The 22,327-nt window shown below is 30.7% G+C and overlaps 9 protein-coding genes across 9 annotated transcripts; 4 read left to right on the plus strand and 5 right to left on the minus strand.

The window, feature by feature from the left end:
* Positions 1-329: 329 nt before the first annotated feature.
* On the plus strand, positions 330-4,966 carry BX663DRAFT_498373 (P-loop containing nucleoside triphosphate hydrolase protein). Its single transcript, XM_051526037.1, has 4 exons — positions 330-1,183; positions 1,316-1,705; positions 1,785-2,434; positions 2,506-4,966. Exons 1-4 carry the CDS (start codon positions 559-561, stop codon positions 4,807-4,809), a joined length of 3,969 nt encoding a protein of 1,322 aa, XP_051385968.1. The 5' UTR covers positions 330-558; the 3' UTR covers positions 4,810-4,966.
* Positions 4,967-5,230: 264 nt separating this feature from the next.
* On the minus strand, positions 5,231-7,457 carry BX663DRAFT_498376 (Six-hairpin glycosidase-like protein). Its single transcript, XM_051526038.1, has 2 exons — positions 6,935-7,457; positions 5,231-6,864 (listed from the first exon to the last, which is right to left on the minus strand). The coding sequence occupies exons 1-2, from the start codon at positions 7,389-7,391 to the stop codon at positions 5,306-5,308; spliced, it is 2,016 nt and encodes a 671-aa protein (XP_051385969.1). The 5' UTR covers positions 7,392-7,457; the 3' UTR covers positions 5,231-5,305.
* A 2,121-nt stretch (positions 7,458-9,578) lies between these two features.
* BX663DRAFT_549109 (pyridoxal phosphate-dependent transferase) lies at positions 9,579-11,062 on the plus strand (the record flags this gene model as incomplete). Its single annotated transcript, XM_051531123.1, has 4 exons — positions 9,579-9,905; positions 9,970-10,258; positions 10,323-10,574; positions 10,665-11,062. The coding sequence occupies 4 exons, from the start codon at positions 9,579-9,581 to the stop codon at positions 11,060-11,062; spliced, it is 1,266 nt and encodes a 421-aa protein (XP_051385970.1).
* A 141-nt stretch (positions 11,063-11,203) lies between these two features.
* BX663DRAFT_549110 (mitochondrial import inner membrane translocase subunit tim22) lies at positions 11,204-11,854 on the minus strand (the record flags this gene model as incomplete). Its single annotated transcript, XM_051531124.1, has 3 exons — positions 11,204-11,359; positions 11,457-11,662; positions 11,725-11,854. The coding sequence occupies 3 exons, from the start codon at positions 11,852-11,854 to the stop codon at positions 11,204-11,206; spliced, it is 492 nt and encodes a 163-aa protein (XP_051385971.1).
* A 164-nt stretch (positions 11,855-12,018) lies between these two features.
* Positions 12,019-13,162, plus strand: BX663DRAFT_247730 (vacuolar protein sorting-associated). The gene is made up of 5 exons (XM_051521863.1): positions 12,019-12,092; positions 12,159-12,371; positions 12,431-12,533; positions 12,650-12,772; positions 12,834-13,162. The coding sequence occupies exons 2-5, from the start codon at positions 12,292-12,294 to the stop codon at positions 13,116-13,118; spliced, it is 591 nt and encodes a 196-aa protein (XP_051385972.1). The 5' UTR covers positions 12,019-12,092; positions 12,159-12,291; the 3' UTR covers positions 13,119-13,162.
* Positions 13,163-13,773: 611 nt separating this feature from the next.
* BX663DRAFT_540643 (Dynamin central region-domain-containing protein) lies at positions 13,774-16,888 on the plus strand (the record flags this gene model as incomplete). Its single annotated transcript, XM_051530758.1, has 8 exons — positions 13,774-14,202; positions 14,266-14,275; positions 14,334-14,403; positions 14,473-14,821; positions 14,898-15,023; positions 15,134-16,169; positions 16,231-16,433; positions 16,868-16,888. The coding sequence occupies 8 exons, from the start codon at positions 13,774-13,776 to the stop codon at positions 16,886-16,888; spliced, it is 2,244 nt and encodes a 747-aa protein (XP_051385973.1).
* A 232-nt stretch (positions 16,889-17,120) lies between these two features.
* On the minus strand, positions 17,121-18,106 carry BX663DRAFT_498414 (uncharacterized protein). Its single transcript, XM_051526039.1, has one exon. It carries the CDS (start codon positions 17,732-17,734, stop codon positions 17,231-17,233), a length of 504 nt encoding a protein of 167 aa, XP_051385974.1. The 5' UTR covers positions 17,735-18,106; the 3' UTR covers positions 17,121-17,230.
* Positions 18,107-18,380: 274 nt separating this feature from the next.
* Positions 18,381-19,900, minus strand: BX663DRAFT_498415 (uncharacterized protein; the record flags this gene model as incomplete). Its single annotated transcript, XM_051526040.1, has 1 exon — positions 18,381-19,900. A coding segment is annotated over exon 1 (1,308 nt), but the record flags the coding sequence as incomplete, so codon positions are not given.
* Positions 19,901-21,235: 1,335 nt separating this feature from the next.
* BX663DRAFT_428469 (uncharacterized protein) lies at positions 21,236-21,802 on the minus strand (the record flags this gene model as incomplete). Its single annotated transcript, XM_051522685.1, has 1 exon — positions 21,236-21,802. The coding sequence occupies one exon, from the start codon at positions 21,800-21,802 to the stop codon at positions 21,236-21,238; it is 567 nt and encodes a 188-aa protein (XP_051385976.1).
* Between the last annotated feature and the right edge of the window lie 525 nt (positions 21,803-22,327).

Consider the following 22,327-nt stretch of genomic DNA (forward strand, 5'->3'; position numbering starts at 1 on the left):
TCTTACAGGAAATAAGGGAATTTTATTGAAATGAGTTTATAATAGCACTCTCCATTTTAGCGTATATAATGAATATTTTATAATAGACAAAAAAAAAAAAAAAAAAAAAAAAAATAGAGATACCAACTTTGTAGTAGTTATAGTCTAATCATAATGTTTTAAAATAGAGTAAATGTTTTTTATTGTATCCATGTTTTAAAAACTATTATTCGTTTAATAACTTTACACGAACTGCTTATGAAAGAAAAAAGTAAAGAACAACATGAATACAGTCGAATTGTATATGTATAAAAAATGTATATACCTTATATAATTGTAATATTTTATGGGTCAAAGTGCAACGCTGTGCTGCTTTTGAAAATAAAACCAACTGCTAAAATAACAAAATAGCAGAAATAAAAGAAGTAATGACTCACCGTATTCAAAATTTATGGAAGATTATTTGTCTTTCGTGAATCAAAATCAAAAAAGATAAGAGATAAGGATTATAAATATGAATGGTCTTTTTTTTCCCCATATAATAGTTGTTCTTCTTTTTTAAAAATAAAATTAATTAAAATGAAGGACAAAAATATAAAAAAAGGCATAAATGGTAGTATAACTTCGTCTGTTGATGAGAACAACGAAAAGGTAATATCCTCCTCTTTTAATAACAAAAAGAAGAAGAAGCAGCAGCAGCAGACAACAAAAAAGAAAAAAGCTACAGTCTCCATGTTAAAGTTATTTCGTTTTGCAACACCAATAGAGCGATTTTTGATTTTGATAGCTACTCTATTTTCTATCGGAGCGGGTGCTCTTCAGCCAGCGGCGATTCTCGTCTATGGGTCGTTTATTACAAATCTAATCGATATATTATTTGATTCAAGTTCAATGTTAGATAGAACTTTGCCTATGATTCATATCATGCTTTATTTGGGTACAGCTTCTACCATTGCTGCTTATATCTCTCAATGTTTATGGATTCTTACAGGTGATAGTCAAACACGACGAATTCGGTCGCTATATCTTCATTCAGTATTAAGGCAAGACATGAGTTGGTTTGATAAAAATACTGATGGATCATTGAATACTCGATTAGCCTCTGATACTCAAATTATTCAAGATGGGATATCCGAAAAATTTGGATTATTAGTCTCATTATCTGCTCAATTCATAGCTGGTCTTATTGTTGCTTTTATCAAAGGTATAGGATATATATAACTATTTACATTATCATTGAAAAAAAAAAAAAAAAAAAAAAAAAAAAAAAAAAAGAGAGAGAGTGAATGAATTTGGGAGGGGACTTATGTAACTAACTATTTATTTACTTTTACAGGTTGGCGAGTAGCGATAATCATGTTTGCTCTCCTTCCTTTAATTTTTGGAAGTGGTCGATTTTTGGCCCATTTCCTTACAAAATATTCATTTGCTGCTCAACATACTTATGCTCAAGCAGGTGCAGTTGCTGAACAAGCATTCCAATCCATTCGAACTGTTTATTCATTTTCACTTCAAAAAAGGTTTTTAAAGCGTTATCAAGAAAAAGTGGATGAAGCATGTAGATTTGGTGAAAAGCGTGGAATTTCTATGGGGATAGGTTTTGGTTTTTTATTTTTTCTCTTGTTTTCTTCATTTAGTCTAACCCTTTGGTATGGTTCAACTCAAGTTATAAAAGGTAACATGACAGGTCCGGATGTTTTTGTTGCTTTTGTAGCTATGATGATAGGTAAGCTTCAATAAAAAAAAATCAAGTATGTTTGCATATAATATATAATAGATGTATGTATATATATTTGTCATTTAAGGTAGTATAAGTCTTTTAAGGCTCCCACCTAATTTATCGGCTGTATCAAGTGCTTGTGGTGCTGCATTTAAAGTATTTGAAATTATTGATCGTATTCCCGACATTGATCCTGATTCTAAAGATGGCCTTATCTTGGATGGTTTTATTGGCTCTATTGAATTTAAACATGTGTATTTCAAATACCCTACTCGTCCCGATATTACCATCTTGAAAGATTTAAACTTAAAAATTAATCCTGGTCAAACTGTCGCCTTTGTAGGTCCATCTGGTTCTGGAAAATCCACTACAGTTCAACTTGTGCAACGTTTTTATGATGCCCTTTCAGGTCAAGTCATCCTATCTGGTCATGATATTAAAGATTTCAATGTTCAGTGGTTACGCCAACAAATAGGTGTTGTCTCTCAGGAGCCTGTATTATTCAATATGACAATTCGTCAAAATTTACTTATGGGAGTTCAAGAAGATGTTCCTGAAAGCTTAATAATTCATGCATGTAAGGAAGCCAATTGTCATACCTTTATAACTCAATTACCTCAAGGCTACGATACTTTGATTGGTGAGCAAGGTAATACGTTATCAGGTGGTCAAAAGCAACGTATTGCTATTGCTCGTGCTATATTGAAAAAGCCTACTATCTTATTATTAGATGAGGTAATTTATTCTAAACTAATATATGTATATATGTATATGTATTAACTTTATATATACATATGTAAGTTTAGGCCACTTCTGCTCTAGATACTCAATCAGAACGTCTTGTACAAAATGCACTTGATAAAGCATCTGCTACTCGCACTACTATTGTGGTTGCACATCGTCTTTCAACTATCATAAAAGCGGATCATATTGTTGTATTTGATCATGGTGTTATAGTTGAACAAGGCACACATTCTGAATTAATTGCATTTGAGGGTGTTTATGCCAACCTTGTTAGAAATCAGGCTATTGATATCAATCAAAATGGCGTCTCTAATGAAATAAAGAATAAGGACTATGAGCATGATGACCTTCTTCATCAAGAGGAAATAGAAATTAAACAACAGCAACAACAACAAAAGAAGGCCAATGATAAAAGAGATAGTTTAGAATGTCCTAATATAGATCATTTAACTCGTGATGGATTGATTATAGAAATGGAAAATGAAAAAGGAAATGGATCAGAAAACATTTTTATCGAAAGGATAGATGCGTATGACTTGAGGATTGCTAAAGAAAAGAAGAAGAAGAAAATGATGAAAGAGGAGAAAGCACCTATCTGGAAGGTGCTGATGCATTTACGTCCTGAATGGAAATATCTTTTTGTTGGTGTATTTGGTTCTGCCGTAGTCGGTTGTATATTCCCCATGTATGCATATTCATTTTCACACGTAATTACTATACTTAGTGTCCCAAGTTATGAAATACAGCCTAGTCCCCTTGGTGGAACTAACCTGTATGCTTTTGTTTTTTTTATTGTTGCTATTTTCAGCTTTTTTGGACAGTTTATCCAACATGGATTATATGAAATTTGCGGTGAAAGATTTTCGAGACGTTTCCGCGGTGAGATTTTCGATGCTTATCTGAAACAAGAAGTTGGATTCTTTGATAATGAAGAAAACAATAGTGGTTCATTAACCACAAAATTAGCAATAGATGCTCGTAACGTTAGTGAAATGATTACCAAAGTATGGAGTGATGTTACTAGTCTTGTGGCTACCATTATTTGTTCCTTTTGTATTGCTTTTAGCTATAGTTGGGCTCTTTCATTGATTGTGTTATGTATGTCTCCACTCCTTGTAGCTGCTACATCCTATGAATTTCATATCCAACGTGGATTTGAAGATAATACTAAGAAAGCGAATGCTCAAAGTGGTCAAGTAGCTGGTGAAGCAATTAGAGAAGTAAGGACAATTGCAGCCTTAAATAAACAGGCTTATTTTGAAGAGCGCTATTACTATGCAACCGAACGTCCTCATCGGCTTGCTGTAAAAAAGGCTTATCTATCGTCTATTGCTGCTGGTTTAGGCAAAGGTATCTATATTTATACAAATGCATTGGCCTACTATGCTGGTACTCGTCTAATTCAAAGTGGTTTAATTGATTTCCAACAAATGTTTACTACTATGACTGTTATAATGGTTGCCTCTGAAAGTGTTGGTCGTAGCACAACATTTGCTAGTACATTTTCAAAGGGTAAACTTGCCGCTATAGCCGCCTTTGCTATCCTTGAACGCAAATCCAAAATTGATCCTGAATTAGAAGGTATTGAGCCTTCTGTTGATTCTATTCAAGGTGATATTGAATTTGAGAATATTAAATTTACTTATCCTGCTCGTCCAGATGTCAAGATATTTGATGGTGAGTTTATCATGAAAGGACATGCTGGTCAGATGATTGCTTTAGTTGGCCCCTCTGGTTGTGGTAAATCAACTACAATTGGTATGCTTCAGCGTTGGTATGATCCTCTAGAAGGCACTGTCTCGTTTGATCACAAAGATGTTCAATCTTATTCACTTTTAAATCTTCGTAGTCATATGTCTCTTGTTGGTCAAGAGCCTGTATTATTTGATTTAACAATTGGTGAAAATATTCGTTATGGGGTTAGTGAAGATACATATATTAGTCAGCAAGATATTGAAAATGTCTGTAAAGCTGCTAATATTCATAGCTTCATAACTGAACTCCCTCAAGGTTATGATACCCGTGTAGGGGATAAATGCTCTCAACTTTCAGGTGGTCAAAAACAACGCATTGCCATAGCACGAGCTCTTATTCGCAAGCCTAAATTGTTACTATTAGATGAAGCTACATCAGCTCTTGATAGTGATAGTGAACGCCTTGTTCAAGAAGCTATAGATAACATTATCAAAGAAGGAGAAAGGACTACAATTACGATTGCACATCGTCTTTCTACAATTAAAAATGCGGATCTTATCTGTGTAGTTAAAAATGGTCGTGTTATTGAGCAAGGAACTCATTGGGAGTTATTGGAATTAAATGGTGTTTATAGCGAAATGGTTAATCAGCAATCTCTAAACATTCAGTAAAATAAAAATGGACGTTCTTCGTATGTTTTACAAAATATATAAAAATCAAAGCTTTTTTTTTTGTACAAGTATTTAATAGTATTCATATAAATTAAATAAAAATAATAATAATAAAAGCCCTGATTATTAGAATATATGATAGTTATGTATCAGGTAATCAAATTTCTCACTTTTGTTGAACAAAATTGTAGAATATAAATATTTATCACAATATACCTATTTTAAATAATACAAAGATTCATAATGAATTATGTAGTATACACTACAATTTAAAAAGCATGCATACATTTACTTAAAAATTAGAAGTATTTGTCTATAAGATTATTATGATCTATCGAATATATTGCAACTCTTATACATGCATCAAATACATGATAATATGATAACGCTTTGATTGTATTTATATTATTATCATATTTATTTAATTATATTCTAAAAAAAAGAAAAGAAAAAAAACTCCCCATATAAGTAAAAAGTGTTTTGTAAAAACTATGGATTAGAGTACTAAAAAAAAGTGGTAAATAACAGCAAATATACTGGTGATGGTTAATAAATAGGAAACATTATAAGAATTTCCTGATCTTGAAGCAAATTGCTCATGCTTTTCATTTATATTCGGGTTGGCAGCTTTGTTCATATTCATTTCATTATTATTATTTGCCACAGAGCTAGAGCTAACGCCTTTCAAATCAGCTAATGTCTTACCCTCAAGAGCAGCGGCTTTTAATAAGCCTTGTCCAGGATAAAGTACATCAAGCAATTGAGGTAGTTCTTCTTGTGGAGTCGTTAATAACTTCCAAGTAAAAGAAGATTTCATTTCCCCTCTTGGGCAGCCCTTGTTACATGTATGATAACAATCATCTTCTGGCCACGCAGGAGGCTTTGAAGCATTGGGATGAGTCCATCCAAGATCAAGATCACAATCGGTGTAAGGTTCAAATTTTTCAGCACCATAATAATCAATAAGACCTGCAAGAGCACCAGTCCAAGCAGCATTATAGTCTTGGGTGACTTCAGAATATTCATAATTGGTACGATCATCATACCAAGTGTCATCAATGTTAGGTCCACCTTCAACAGCACCATATAAAATGAAGCGTTGTTGTGTTTTTGATTCAGAGAAATCAAGTTCGACCTTATCTTGCATAGCACCACGCATAGGATAATCAATATAAGAATTATAGGAAGACTTATGGTAAGGTTTGGATGGATAATTATTACCAAAGCCAACAACCCAACTATAGCCGTAATCACCTAGAGCATAGTTAATTTGTTGAGTTGCAAAAGTAATCATAGCTTTAGATTCCTTTCTATCGTATCCAATAGCTTTAGCAAATGCCAACATCAAGAAGGCAACATTGCCTGAATATCCAACAGAGCCCCAATGATCTATATAAGCTAGTCCACGAGGTGTGAATTTGACAATTTGTTTAGGATTATTAGGTAAGAATTGATTGAAATAATTCATAGCATTTCTATAAAATTGTGGTTCCTTTGTTAACGTATACAGCAATACGTGAATTCCAGCACCCTTTTCATCCCATGAGTACTCAATCCACGAATCGGAAGCCTTTTCATACCATTTTTTGGCTTCATTGAGATAATACTCCTCTTTAGTAGCTGCATAAAGCCAAGCAGCATTCCAAGCGATTTCATCTTCATAACGAGTAGAAGGGTACCAAAATGTAGCCCATTGAAAGGCATTCTGCCGAGAGGTAACATAGCTACCTGGGTGATCAATAGCGAATTTAAAGAGCCGTTTAGAATGGTCAAGAAGAATGTCAGCATAAGTAGAGTTATGCTTTCTCCAAGCTATTGAAATAGCAGCCAAGGCAGCACCATATTCACCAACAATTTCAGAAGATGGGTTTTCAGGTGAAATGTATGAAGCCTTATGAGGTAAACCAGAAGGAACCCATTGCTCATATTCTTCAGGTGGTCCCCAATAGTTGAAGTCAACATCTAGCTCAATTAGTTTTGAAATAGGACCTAATGAAGCTGTTCCTAATTGACCAACAATATAAGTATCATTGTAATGTGCGTTCAATATGTAGTCTATAATGTAAATCAAGTATTTTTGGTTAGTCAATATGAAAAAAAAAAATTACTTCCGCTGTCTATTTACCAGCACCCCATTTGATTAATTCAAGGCCTTCAGCAAGCTCATCAACAGAATTCATTGCATCTTCAAAGATCACAATATTATAAGCCAACTGTGTAGCAGTCCAACCAAGGGGTAATCCCCACTTCATAGTATTAGCTGCCTCATACCAACCGCGAGATAAATCTTCACCAAAATCACCAATACATACCCAACAAGAATCAGATCGCCAGGCCAGACGTTGATAGGGCAAAATACCAGATTTTTGAGCGTGATAAAAGAGGAAACTCTTATGGATTACTTCAGCATAATTATATTTAGGTGTATCTGGAGCAACATAGGGTGTCTTCAAAGGTGGAAGCAGAGGTTTCATCAAAGGGCTATTAGGTATGGTTTCAGTACCAAAAACGAAAGAAATCAAAAAAGATAAAATTGTTAACACAGCTGGTGTCAGCCATGAAAACAAAGATTGGGTTTTCATTGCAAATAAATGAGAAGTTTAGACCTGTTCTTCTATTATATATATAAGTGTAAAAATAGATGTGTATGAGATAGGAAAAGAAAGAAAGAGAAAAGAAAAATAAAAAATGAAGAATGCAAATATAAACTTCTCATTTTCGACCAACGTATTTCAAAAAAAAAAAAAAAAAAAAAAAAAAAAAAAAAATTCTTGGAGCGTATGAAAATTTTTTAAACGTAATTTACAATCAAAGTAATAGTTATGTGATCATATTCATGCATGTTATTTTTTATTGCTGATATTAGTACGTAAATTATTTTGTATTTTTTTTTTAAAAAGAATGGTATGTATTTGTAGCTTTTTTTTTTATGAATTCAATCTTTTGCTATAGAACAGAGTCTTTGGTGATAAAACTTGTTTTGATTTATAAGGACAAAGAAAACTATAAATCAGAGTTATTATATTTTGATATGAATAACTTCAGATATGCAGTATACTTACTTAATTTAGTTCAATCGAAAAATGATAGTAGTTCAGTTATTTGAAGAACCTAAGCGTACTATAACATAACGAGGATTACTATCAGATGGGAAAGTGTAACGGGGACGAAAAATCTACCAACCGAATTAAAATATATATTTAAATATTTGTTTTATTATCAATACAATCTTTTGAGTAAATTGTTCAATAGTTTGACGTAAATCAAGATTTTCAATGATAAAAAAAAATTATACATACACATATACATATATATATATATATAATGACAAAACTACACAGGCTACATCACTTGTTTACTCACTCAAAAATTATATTTTTAAATCTCACCATCGTCAGAAGGAATTTTCTAATTTAATTTGAGTGATAAAGTCAAGTCTAATAGAATAGACTGAGACACTTAAATATAAAACAAGGAATATGATTGATTATTCAGAAAGTTTGAATATGTTTATAAAAATATTATCATTCAAGGTAAAGTATTCAAGACATTATAAAAAAAAAATGTTGGTCCTCGATGAAATTAACGATAATTAGAGTATTTGTAAAATCAAAGAGAGACGGATGTTCATAACGGTAGACGCTTTTAAAATTGAATAATATTGTCCAGTTATCCATAGAGACAAAATCTTCTCGATACATATTAGTCTGGAGAGCTTGAGACGAAGCAATTGATTGAATTAAAACCCTTTGCTCCATTGAAAAAATATGCTCTACAGACCAATAAAGCCTCTTTTATCATAATTTACTTTTGATATTTATTAATATTCAAGAAAATGAAAGAGAACGTTGATTGAACAATTTACTAGTTCATAATTCAGCTTTCTTTATTTATTCTAATATAAATTATTTTTGGAATATTATATATAGCTTTGTAGATATAATAAAGGTTATAAATTGAAAAAAAAAAGAAATACTACTGCTAGTATATTAGCAAATTAAAATCAAAACGCAATACTTGTATTCGTGAAATGTCAAACAGCCCAGTCATGATGTTTTTAATGTAATCTTCATTTTTTTTTCACTATCTTTAAGATTCATAAAGTCGTTTACAATACATCTCATTGTTTGCTTTATAATTGTTGAAGAGTTATCCTGAAAATTCTCTTTTAAAATATCTTTATGCTATTCTAAAAGAACTGGCTTTTTATCGATTTTTTTTTAATATCTTTATTATTACCAACATTGCTTTCTAGTAAAATGCTAATCATTCTCTTAGCTATATTAAACGGGGCTTTTCTATTTAAAAGACATTGTGTGCTGACTTGATATATAAAGGATTAGTGAAGTAAAAAAAAAAAATACATATTATAGTACATGCTATTTTATTTTAACTTCAAAAATGAAGCGAGCTATAATTATATTATTTGTAGGTCTTTATCTTGGGAGAAAAATCAGCTGAATATCATTTTCTATATACATAAATGATGGGAAAAAAAAGTAGCCTAGAAGGTACTAAATATCATTTTTTTTTTCATTACATACTTCTTTGTCAAAAGTTTTAATAATTACCATTCGGGCTATTTTATTTAATTAGTAGCAATAAGTATGACATCTTTTTTCCGAAAAGCATGACGCTAGTTTTCTAAAAAACATGCAACATCCTTTTTTTTTTAAAGCACGACAGTATCTTTTTTTTTTTCATAATTTTGGCAAAAGGTATATATTATTATTTTTTTTTTCTTTTATAAATATTTATATATAAATATTATGAATATCAAGAATTCTCTTTTCGGGAGACATCTTCGCTCTCATTTCTTACTTGATCCTGAATATGTATCTCTTAATCATGGTTCATTCGGTACAATGCCCAAGATATTAATGCCTCTCTTAAATGATTTGCGGTTGAAAGCTGAAGTTAACCCTGATCGTTGGTTGCGACGTGATATGTTCCCTGAAATCGAAAAAAACAAAAAGACTTTAGCTAATATGATTTATGCTGATCCTGAGGAGCTTGTATTTGTTTTTAATGCTATGACAGGTATCAATACCGTTGTAAGAAGTCTACCGATGAAACGAGGGGATAAAATTATCTATGTATGAGTTCAAGTTCATTATAAATATATGCATGCATATAAAGATACTGATAAATTACATGTAGTTTAGTACAGCGTATAATTCAGTTGAAAGCACTATCAAGTTTCTTAAAGATTCAAGGGAATTTAAACTAGTTCGTATAGATTTAATCTATCCTTTAAATGATAATGACATTTTAAATATGCTCAAAGAGACAATAGAGTTGGAAAACAGTAAAGGAGATGGGACAATTAAGCTTTGCTTCATAGATGCTATCAGCTCTCTGCCTGGTGTTAGATTCCCTTTTGAGTCAGCTGTTAAACTTGTACGTGAGTATAATATTTTAAGTTTGGTTGACGGTGCTCATGCAATAGGTAATATTCATAAATACCACATATGTATTTGAACGTTGAATCTTACTATAAATATTTATTTTAGGACAAATTCCTTTAAATTTGCATGATATAGATCCCGACTTTTTTATTACAAATTGTCATAAATGGCTTTTTGCGCCTCGCGGCTGTGCTGTATTATATGTTCCCTTTAGAAATCAGCGTTATGTCCATCCAGCTATTATCAATTCTGCTTATACTGATCATAGCGATCCATCAGATAAAACGGCATCATTTCAACAAGAATTTGCTTGGCCAGGCACCACTGATTTTTCAAACTTTATGTGTATTAATAAAGGTAATGCATATATAAAGGAAGGAAAAAAAAAAAAGAAGAAAACAACAACAATTGTAAGATATAATATATTTATATACATATATACATTAGCTGTTGAATTTAGAGAAATGCTTGGTGGAGAAGATGCTATCATGAATTATTGTCATAACCTTGCTTTAGAAGGTGGCAAAGTAGCTGCAAAAGTATTTTCAAGTGCTGAAGAAGCAGCCATATTAGAGAACTCTGAAAATAATTTAACAGTTGCAATGGTTAACGTTAAAATACCTTTAAGAAGTAATTTGATTCATATTTCAGACATAGAAGTAATCAATTTATTCATAGATAAACTGTTGCTTGAACATAACTGCATGGCACCAGTTTATAAACATAATAATATCTGGTATACAAGATTAAGTGCTCAAATATACAATGATATATCTGATTTTGAAGTTGTTGCAAAAGCTATTTTACAAGTTTGCAAAGAAACCGAAAACCTAAAAAAAGAATAAAGAATAATAGTATGAATATACAAGACCTTCCCTCCTTTAAATTATAAAGAGTTATTAAAGTCCTTTTCTATTTATTTGTCTTTACATACATTTATATATTTTACAATTCTAAATATTCTAAAAATACATGATCATCTTCATTTAATCCCTGCGCATGTACCAGTCAATGGCTAATGAAAATAATGCAAAGCCACCAGCACCTAATGCCATCGCCTGAGGTCCTGCTTTTGCAGCCAAAGCACCACCTGTAAATGCTCCTGCTGCAACACTATTTACTAAATCGTTCTTCGCTCGATACTATATATATTAACCGTTTATTAGTAGTGTTACTTCTTTTCATTTTCCGTACATAACGTATACTATTAATCTTATTTAATTTATAATAAAACTTAACTGATTCAATACAACATTCTGTTCCAGAATAAATCATGCCTACTAAACCGAAATTCTTCGCCATTGATAAAGATCGAGTTCCCATATCTTTAAATGCATACTTAATTTGTTGTTTTGTTGTTTGCTTTATGAGCTCTTCATTCATTGTAGGTCCTGCGTATTCGAATGAAGACATAAATAAACCAAATGCAGCACCCATACCAAAGCCTAACGTTAAAATAAATGTCAGATCAAACACACACACAACTATGTGCAAGTGCTCATTTAACCTGCTACGCCAGACATGGCTGTTTTAACAACACAGGATTCAAAAGCACCCTGCATCATTTTAACCATTTGTTGTTCTTGAGGAGACATGCCATTATTTTGGCCAGGAACTCCACCAAAAGTGTTATTCATAATGTTTTATAATTTTTTTTTTTTTTTTTAAAAGAAAAGGAAAAAAAAAAGAAAGTGCTATATACAGGGGAGAAAGCAATTATTAAAATAATTCAAGTCCAATTGTGAAATATATATTTTTATATATAAAAATTATGCTCAAGTCTCGTCTTTCTTATTTATTTATTTTTTATCATGGAAACGTCAGCTAATTCACAAATACCACAATATGCTCCTCACTATTTAACCAAAACACAAGGTAAGCTTATTAAGAATGTTTACTTTCTGATTCTTTTTTTTTATTTAAATCTAAATAAACTTTTAGGCATTAATCTTGATGAAGTATTTAAAAAAAAAAAAAAATGAATTAGTTTCAAGAAGAATATGATTATTAAATTCTCAAACTATAGGAGGTCAAATTATTTACAAACAATAAAGAAAGAGACAAATATGATAATATGGCCGATTTATATTCACTTATTGTTTTAATGGAGCACTTGGAAAAGGCATTTATTCGGGATTCTATTACAGCAAACGAGTACTGTTCATTATGCATCTATATATATTCAAATTATACTAAAATTCCTCTACATATAGGTATACACCACAATGTGTGAATTTAATAGCAAAATATAAAACCACAATGAACTTCCTATCTGATTCCGTTGATAATCTCGAAACATTTATGAATGAATACAAGGTATGTATATTACATGTATATGTGTTCTATATTTATTCTTATATGTATATGTATATATATGTATGTATGTATATGTGTATGTATGTATATGTATATATGTATACACTTATCAATAGCTATCATGCCCCGCAGCATTAAATCGATTTAAAATAGGTGAGCCTGCAACTTATGAGCACCCTATAGGTGATAATAAAAATGATGTTGGTAAATCTGCAAAATATATTGCAGAAACAGTTTTGGTAAGTTCATTCATTCAATTGTCTTTATTTGAATATGCTATTTATATGTCTATGTTTATAGCATTTTATTACCTTGATGGACACACTTCGATTAAATCGTTATGCAGTGGATGAACTTCATCCTATTTTAGCAGATTTAATTCAGTCACTGAATAAAGTTCCTGGTTTACCAGCAGACTTTGAAGGAAAACAAAAAGTGCGACAGTGGTTGATTACTCTAAATTCAATGAAAGCTAGTGATGAAATTACGGAAGAACAAGCTAGGCAAATGCTCTTTGAGATGGATCAATCTCATTCTGAATTTCATAGATTACTTAGTGGTGATCACAAGGATACCTCAACATAAAAGAAATCATATAAATAAAAAGGTAGTTTACACTTTTAAAGAAATAATTCATAGAATTAGATCATTTGAGTCAAGTGGATGAGATGCTTAAAAATGGGTACACATGTCTGCTTCATCTTTTATTCTCATACATCTATGTTTATGTTGAAATAGATAAAGAAAAGGCTTGATTATGAGATTAACTACACACTACTAATAAAAAAGTGTGAGGATTATGTAAGACTGAAAGGAAGAGAAAATTTTACACTTCAAATATTACATTCTATAGTAAATTTATTACTTCCTTGAAAGCTTAACTATTCAAAAATAAGTAAGCATAATTTGTTTAATTGTTTATTATTTGTACTTTACTACATAAAAAAAAGGCTATTTAACTCATAGTGAGATCCTTCTTCCATCTGTCAGCCTGGTCGTTAAATATTCGGTGATTTACTTCAATAAACTTTATTCACTACTCTTACTCATCTATTTTTGTATTTTATCTGTCTCTAGTTCTTATACATTTATCTTCTATCCCTAAGGAACTTTAAGTTTCTTTTTTTTTTCTATCTTTTTATATATTTAAACGGTCATTTAAAATGTTTAGAATAAAAATTTACTGTTTAATAGTAGTTGTTTGTGGGGGGGGAATATTATTTGTTTTGTTTTTTTTCTTATGAGTGACGTTAATGTTATAAAGTTAATCAATAAAATACGAGATGCATGCGCTTCCATTGGATGCAGTAAAAATTTAGATTTACCACAGATCGTTGTCATGGGTGAACAAAGCTCTGGGAAATCTTCAGTATTAGAACGTATTGTTCAACGTGATTTTTTACCTCGAGGAAGTGGTATCATTACTCGCTGTCCTCTGATTTTAGAGCTTATTACACTTGACTCAGAAAAGGATAATTGTTATGTGGAATTTTTACACCTACCTCATCAACGATTTTATGACTTTAACCAAGTTAAAAAGGAAATCATAAGCGAAACTAATCGTATAGCTGGCACTAACAAAGGAATCTCAAAAAATCCTATTCATCTCAAAATTTACTCAGTTAATGTGCTTAATCTAACGTTGATCGACTTGCCTGGATTAACAAAAGTAAGTCTTTTTATTATTATCGTTATTATTATTGTTATAATTAAATATATCTCTGTATAAAAGTTTCCTTTAGGTAATAACTTTTTAAAGAAAAATAAAATAAAGCAAGTCCATATTAATATAAATATCAGGTGACCAACCTCAAGATATTAGTACACAAATTAACAATTTAGTTTTTGATTATATCGCCAAACCAAGCAGGTACATACCAAAATATCCTTTTTTTTTTTTTTTTTTGTTAATGATACTACCGTTTTGCATAATATTTAGCATTATTTTAGCAGTGACCCCTGCAAACGTTGATCTGGCCAACTCCGATAGTTTGAAGCTGGCGAGACAAGTAGATCCTACAGGACAAAGGACGATTGCAGTGTTAACAAAACTAGATTTAATGGATGCTGGGACAAATGCGTTAAATATTTTGACTGAAAAATCATTTCGAAGTTTATTTAAATTAGGTGTTATTGGAGTTGTTAATCGTAGTCAACAAGATATTCTTGTAGATAAGCCTATGGATGTTGCTATTAAATCAGAGCAATTATTTTTTGAGAATCATCCCTCTTATCGAGCTATAGCTGAAAAGTGTGGGTCTACTTACTTGATAAAACATTTGAATCATGTAAGTTAAAAGATGTATCAAGAAAATCCATAAAGTTCATACATAATTTTTTCTTTTTTTTTAAAAAAAAAAAAAGATTCTTATTGATCATATTAAAGAAAAACTGCCTGATCTTCGTTCTAAACTAAGCACACTTATTGGACAAACTCAACATGAATTAACACAGTATGGTGATCCTGCTTTTGTTGGTATAATGCACCAAGTAAAAAAGAAGTATAATTTTTTTAAAAAAAAAGAATGATAATTATAATAATAATGATAGAACAAAGAATGTCAAACTCTTATATTATTACATGAATAATGCCTTTATAGGGTTCGCTTATACTAAAACTGTTGACCATGTTTTCTAATGAATTTGTATCCTCAATTGACGGTACATCATCTGAAATGTCAACAAAAGAATTAGCTGGAGGTGCTCGAATTTATTTTATTTTTAATTCGATATTTGGAAATGCAATTGATGATATTCAACCTTGTGCAAATTTATCAGATGCTGATATACGTACCGCAATACGAAATTCTTTGGGATCTCGTTGCTCTCTGTTTATACCTGAAATAGCATTTGATTTACTTGTTCGACCTCAGATTAAATTACTAGAAACTCCTTGTTTAAGATGTGTTGATTTGGTTTATGAAGAATTATTAAAAATTTGTCTTAATACCTGTAGTAATAACAATAAAGAAATGGCTCGGTTTCCAAAACTACATACAAAAATGATAGAGGTTGTATCGGACTTACTTCATGAACAATTACTACCTACAACTCAATATATCGAAAGCTTGATTTCAACAGAGTGTGCTTATATTAATACAAATCATCCTGATTTCCCGAACATTTCAGATGTCTTACTTGATATTCAAAAGAAATATAATTGCAAAGAACGAGAACGAGATCGAGAAAAAAAGAGGATAAAAAATACGAGTAATAACAGGAGAATGATACGTCAACGAGACTTAGTTATTAACAGTCAGTCAATAGCACAACAAAATGATCCAGTTTCGCCTCTGTCACCGTCACAACCCTATCGCAATCCAAGTCGTTCTATGTCTATCTCTTCTATTAATTCTTTTGATACTACATCTTCTTTACCCTTAAGGGAGCCCTTCTCAAACTTATTATTTGGTGGTGGTAGTAGTAGTAATAATAAAAGCTTTTTGTCAAAAACGGAACATACTGCTATAAAGCCAACAGGACTGTCACAATTGTTAATTACTGGAAATGGAGGATTAATGACTGAGCAACAATACCACGTATCCAAGACAACTTCAATATCTGTAACAAGCCTACCAAATAAAGAAATTAATATTCATGACGATGAAAGAGATGAAAAGATAATTGAATTAATACGTAAAACTATAATATATATTCATATTCATATATATCGTATTTATATTTGATTTATGCGTAGGCTATTTGATTATTGCTTATTTTAACATTGTTCAAAAAACAATCAAAGATATAGTTCCAAAGGCCATAATGCATTTAATGGTTAATTTTACAAAAGAAACTGTACATAATCGACTTGTATCATGTTTATACCGTGAAGATTTGTTTAAAGATCTCTTAAAAGAAGATACAGTAATTGCTTCTGAGAGAGAACGATGCAAAAGAGTATTAGATATATATAAATATGCATTTAGTTTGATTAATGAAAATATATAGTTTGTGAATATATAGAATACAAAATTATTATATAAATACATACGTTTAAATATAACTTTTTTAGTTTATTTATTTTTTTTTGTGTATTGATAAATCTAATCATATTATAAATAAGGAGTGATTATACTGATCATAGTCCTGTTGTAGTAGATTATTTGTTCATCCTTTCATTATTTTTACTGATCTGAATATTCAAATCACCTTTCTCTTTCTCTCTCCCTTTTCTTTGTATATAGTAGACACAGTTGAATCAAGTAGTATATATTTATATAAAAAGAAAAAAAATGATATAAAGAAGTATAATTATTTGTCTTATTACATTTCAAGCAATTATAATATTTTTCTACTCTTTATTTTATTTATAATATTTTTGTGTGAATTAGAGAATTATATTCTACAGCTAGACTTATAAGCTAAATATAAAAAATTGGTTTTAATCTGTTTCTAAGAAAATTTTTATTTTAATGATAATAATAACTATTAAAGAATCTGTAAAGCATTTAAAACTTATTATGTTATAAACTATGTAAAATACTTTTAACATTTATAAAACAATAATAATAATAATGAAGACACACGCACACACACACATATATATGTCTATCTATATATATATATTTATATATATATATATATCGCATATGATTTATTACTGAATTAGTTATAACTATAGTTATAGAAAAAAAAAGATTAAAATATATCCTTTATAACCATAAAAATTAGTAATATGTCTATAAATTTTTTTTTTAACATTTCAGAGATTTGAGGTATTTTTCACGTTCCTTTTGTGCTGGTGTCTTGGTATTATAGTGTTGAGATGAATTGTAATTCATATCGCATTCAATCTTTAAAGATGATTGTTGCTTCTTTTTCATCCAACTGAATGACTGACTGTCCTTTTTAGCTTTCCGCTTCTCTTCAGCTTCATCTGCAGGTATCATAGTACGTGCTGTTGTGGATGAAAAGGATCCTTTAGGTTTCGGCTCATCTTCTACCAATGCGATATCATCATTGGATGGTTTTACAAAAAAGATTCCAGGTGACATAATAGAGGGACGTATATGACCTGGATTTGTGACTGAACGAGGAAGACTATTGATAGTATTATTACCAGCTTCCTTCAAGGATAAGGATGTCAAATATTGGTTTTGTAAACGAGGGTTAATACTTCCTAAAGGCGAGTTCATCATCGTATTGGATCGATAATAATAATTATTACCACTGCTCGTAGTTGATCTTACACTACCCATATAACTACGATTGCCCTTGGCTACTGAAACGGTATCATCTAGAAAGGAAGGAGACGTCAATAGGCTACTACCCTGGAGGGATCCATCTTCAGAGGTTTCCAAATTACTACCGCTCCAAGAGGACTGCAAGATACGACGAATGGTCTCAATATTATTTCCTGATTTGCAAAGTGTGTTATTATTAGATCTTTCACCCGCTAAATTATCACATGATAATACATCCTCTAGCTTACTATTATGATCTTGCTGGTCATAATCAGTATGGCTAAAAGATGAACGACACGATAGAGTGACTTTGTCATGATGATCATTATCATCATTGTCGTCGTTGTCATCATCATCATCATCATCATCATCATCATCATCATCATCGTAATGAATTAATGTTCCAGCTTGATAATATCGATTCTCTCTTCTAGATAGTAACAGTATCTTTTCACTAGTTGCAGAAGTCTCTGATATTTGGTTTTGGTGGTTATAATCAAGCTGGGGTAAAGGTTTTTCTCTTTGCAATGGTCTTATTTCATCCGTGTATCTTTGTTTCTTTATAGTAGGGAACATTCTCTGTCTATCTACGGTAATAACTGAACTACTTCTGCTATTACTACTACTACTATTATTATTATTGTTGTCCTTTTTATTTTTTTGTGAGGCAGTACGAAAGACTCGATATGAAGCAGCTGTAGATAATGAACCTGATGTCATCATTTTGCCTTCTTCTTTTTCTTCTTGCTGTTGTTGTTGTTGTTGTTGTTGTTCTAATGATAAGGCTTGATCATTATTATTTAAACTATGGGTTTCAATTAAATGCGTAGTAGCAGTATTATATAAACTAGTTTTATCTGGTGAAATTGAAGGTAAATAAGCAGCATGATGTACTATCCTTTGATGATTTATTTCTGAACTAGTCTTCGGTAAATAACTGGTTATTCTGGGTGAAATAGCCGAGGATAAAGATTCAGAAAGAGACGGTACAACAGATGAATTTAAATCATTATTGTCATTCAGGGGCATAGTATCAATCATAATTTTATTACTGTTGGGTTCTTCTTCCTCCTCCTCCTCCTTCTCCTTTTGTTGTTGTTGAAAGGACTTTTTACGAGTATAATTACCCTTAAAGAAATCAGATATAGTAATAATGGCTTGTGAAGAAGAAGAAGGTCGATAATCAGATAGCTTTTGTTCATGTAAAGAAGAAGGATGTTGTAGGAATTGTGATGCTGTAGATGAAATAGAAGGTCGTTCTGAGCTCCCTTCTTCTACTGAATTCTTATTCTTTACAGCAGCAGCCAAGAATGGTATATCGTAGTTAAAAACCTGGCCAACAGAAGGAATGCTACTCGTTTTATTATTATTCTGTGACAAAACGGATGCATTCGTAAACGATTTTCTTCGTAGAGATTGATATAAACTACTACGTATATTAGCTGTCTTTTGTTGAATATGAACTACACCACCAATCATAGACAATAGAGAAGATTGGTGTTTTGTTGAATCAATGGTTGTTGACATCAAACTTTCATCCGTATCTAAAGATGATGATAATGATGATGATGTTGATGATGGTGACGGCGATGGCGATGGCGATGGCGATGATAGAACTACTTTTTGTAGTTCATTTTCCTCTTTATGATAAATATCATCCTTGTTTTGATTGGAGAGCAAGTGAGTAGGATTGACAGTAGTTTCGCTAGCCAGGGTATCTAATTCCATTTTATCTTCAAAAAAGGAGATATTAGATGGAGGTAAAGGGAGATTCAATTTAAGCATCTCAGTTGTGGGTGGCAAGAGATAAAGTGCAGCATCATCCGTCCAAATAGAAGACACATCATTATCTTCATCTTTTGTGATCAATGTTTTGTTGATAAATGAATGGCTATCCATTATATTTGACGAGTATAGTATTCTAATATCATGAGCTTCATCCTTTTCTGGTGCATTATTTATTAAAACCTTTTTCTCTTGTGCTGAGAAGCGAAAACTATAGGTATAAGGAGATGTAGAAGCAGTAGTAGGTACTGTAGAAGAAGCCGAAGAAGAATGAAAATCATAAATCATATTATGATCTTTATCATGTGTTGTTGTAAAAGAAGTAGACAATTGACTACTATCGCCTTCCTTTAAAGTACTAGAGTTATCATTATGTTGCCTTTGCTGTTGAATAACAATAGTGTCAGGAAAATTACTATTAGACAGAGAGGGATATAAAGATGGCATGCCATTTTCCAACATCGATCGTCGTTCTCTTCCTATTACTGTCATTTTCTCTTTTTCTGCCAGTAGTCCTTTTCTTCTTTTATGAAAAATGAGATAAATAATGGTAGATATGATCATTCCAACAAGCGCAAAAATGATGGCAATAGCCCAAGACGGTAATAGCATATCCTTCATAAGCAAATAACTATTATCCTTATTATATAATATAAACATTAATTTTTCATTGGGTTGCCTATTTTCTTTAATAATAATAAAGGCTTGAAAGCTTTTGGATTCATATTTACCTATAACAAAGTTAAAATTGTACAAAGAAACTATTTGTCTTTGAATGTAAAAGAAGAAATGAAAAAAAAAAGATAAGAAATATATGATGTATAGCTTATTATTATTTGAAATAGACAGAGTGTAATATAATTTCTATTAATTTCCTAACATAGGAGATTCATTTTCTTTTTTTTTTTTTTTTTTTTTTTTTTTTTTTTTTTTACATGTAGAAGGTAGTTTTAAAGGAGCTATAAAGTACACATACAACATCTGTAGCATGAAACAGGAGAAATATTTGCAAAGATCAAGAACTATTTTTGTTCTCCCCTCCTCCCTTTCCAAGTCCGGTAAAAGATTTTTTTTTTTCTAAAATAAGAAAAAAATAAAACTTTTTTATTTTTGCCTGCTTTTGCTGCAGGGAAACAAAGAAAAAAAAATTTTTTTTTATTTTATTTCTTTTTTTTTTTGCATTTCTTGGTTAGAAGAAGAAGAGTAAATGAATTATTATATTACATATCTATGATGATGTGATGATAAAATTAATAGTTTCATTTACCACAATTCGGTCCTATAATATATCAATTTCATTTTACTCGGAGTCCTTGGACACTTTAGATGACTCAGATTGTGAACAAACAATGGAAATTGTTTAAGCGGACATTAAGTTCGTAAGTTATCGTAAAAAATGTCGTTTCTTACGCGTTCCCGTCCTCAAGATCCCACTTCAAAAACGTCTATTTTAAAAAGAATAAATGAAAAAGAAAAAAAAAAAAAAAAAAAAAGATAAAATAATCTACATAGTACTTTTTGTAAAACATCTTTTTTTTTATTGTTTATGTTATAAATAAAAAGCTTATTAGGGATATAAAAGCAAATATACAGTATAAAGAGTTAGTTGAAATTTGAATTGAAGGGGGAAACAGAAGAGGAAGAGGGGCAATACTTCTTTTTTAGATGATAAAGTTTAGAGATATTATTTGTTCTCCTCATCCCTCCCTTCCTCCCCCCCTTTTTTTTTAATTATTGTTGAGGATCTATACGAGATTTATTCTTTCTACCAAGAAGCCGCCAACGTTTGTTATTAGTTGAAGATGTCCTTTTATTGTAGATTTTTTGTCGAGTGGACGAGGATATATTCATAGAATCAAATAATTGTTTAAATTTATTATCAGTATGAACTTTATTTGAAGAAGAAGATGAATTGACCATCATGTATTTAATCTTGGGCCAAAGCCTTGTCATTTTAGACATTTTTGGTTTCTTTACTTTAGTGTCATCAATAGGTATAGAAATGGATGAGGATGGTTGAAGCAGCGTTTGTTGTTGAATAGGTTCTGTTGGAAGAGGAGAAGAGGTCTGTGCACGATGTCTATTATAATATGCAGAAGCAATAGCTGGATAATTAGTTGAGTTGGGAAAGGGATCATCGTTTACAATATTGATAATAGGAACTGCATTAAAAGGTGGTGGTAAAGGTGATGCGTCTAATGGTGTCATTAAAGTAACAGAGTCAATGCTTTCCTCAGTTACACAAGAATTAGATGAGAACCTATTATTTTTACTACAGACAAGATCAGGAACAGTCATCATAATTGTGTTTGAATTATCGTAAGGCATTACTTGTTTTATTTTATTTTTTAGTTGAAAAAAGAAAAATAAAATAAAATAAAACAAGTATCAAACTTCTTTTTATATATAAACATAGATATTTGTAAGAATGTATATGCAATTCTGTTTCCTTCTTATATTCTATATATAAATGATTATATGCATATTTACATGTACTAGATTTTTGGGCACTAGGAAAGAAAAAAAAAATTGCAGCAGAATGTATATTGCAATTTTATATTATATAGAATGTTCGGTTTTAGTCATTGTCTACTACGAATATTTATATAAAGCATGCATTATAATTTGGTAACTAAATTTAGAAAAAAAAAATAATGTGTATTTTTTGTATGAATATTAGTCTTATTCATTGATCTGTGATATAGTGTACACATAATCTTTATTAAAACACATTCTTCTTTTTGCTTTATAATGCAAAATTATATTTAAATAAGATCATTTACAGTTTCCTGATACCAACCAATTGAATATTCATATAAGAAG

Source organism: Cokeromyces recurvatus (genome assembly GCF_025118155.1).
Source record: "Cokeromyces recurvatus strain NRRL 2243 chromosome Unknown BX663scaffold_4, whole genome shotgun sequence".
In the NCBI taxonomy this organism is placed as follows: Eukaryota; Fungi; Mucoromycota; class Mucoromycetes; order Mucorales; family Mucoraceae; genus Cokeromyces; species Cokeromyces recurvatus.

Bases quoted from the DNA above. Each gene is read 5' to 3' on its own strand.
- BX663DRAFT_498373 (XM_051526037.1), top strand. From the start codon at position 559: ATGAAGGACAAAAATATAAAAAAAGGCATAAATGGTAGTATAACTTCG. The intron at 1,184-1,315 runs GTATAGGATATA...TTACTTTTACAG, and splicing joins TATTGTTGCTTTTATCAAAG to GTTGGCGAGTAGCGATAATC. The intron at 2,435-2,505 runs GTAATTTATTCT...ATGTAAGTTTAG, and splicing joins CTATCTTATTATTAGATGAG to GCCACTTCTGCTCTAGATAC.
- BX663DRAFT_498376 (XM_051526038.1), bottom strand. From the start codon at position 7,391: ATGAAAACCCAATCTTTGTTTTCATGGCTGACACCAGCTGTGTTAACA. The intron at 6,865-6,934 runs GTAAATAGACAG...TTTACATTATAG, and splicing joins ATTAATCAAATGGGGTGCTG to ACTACATATTGAACGCACAT.
- BX663DRAFT_247730 (XM_051521863.1), top strand. From the start codon at position 12,292: ATGGCCGATTTATATTCACTTATTGTTTTAATGGAGCACTTGGAAAAG. The intron at 12,534-12,649 runs GTATGTATATTA...ACTTATCAATAG, and splicing joins CATTTATGAATGAATACAAG to CTATCATGCCCCGCAGCATT. The intron at 12,773-12,833 runs GTAAGTTCATTC...CTATGTTTATAG, and splicing joins ATATTGCAGAAACAGTTTTG to CATTTTATTACCTTGATGGA.
- BX663DRAFT_498414 (XM_051526039.1), bottom strand. From the start codon at position 17,734: ATGGGTAGTGTAAGATCAACTACGAGCAGTGGTAATAATTATTATTAT.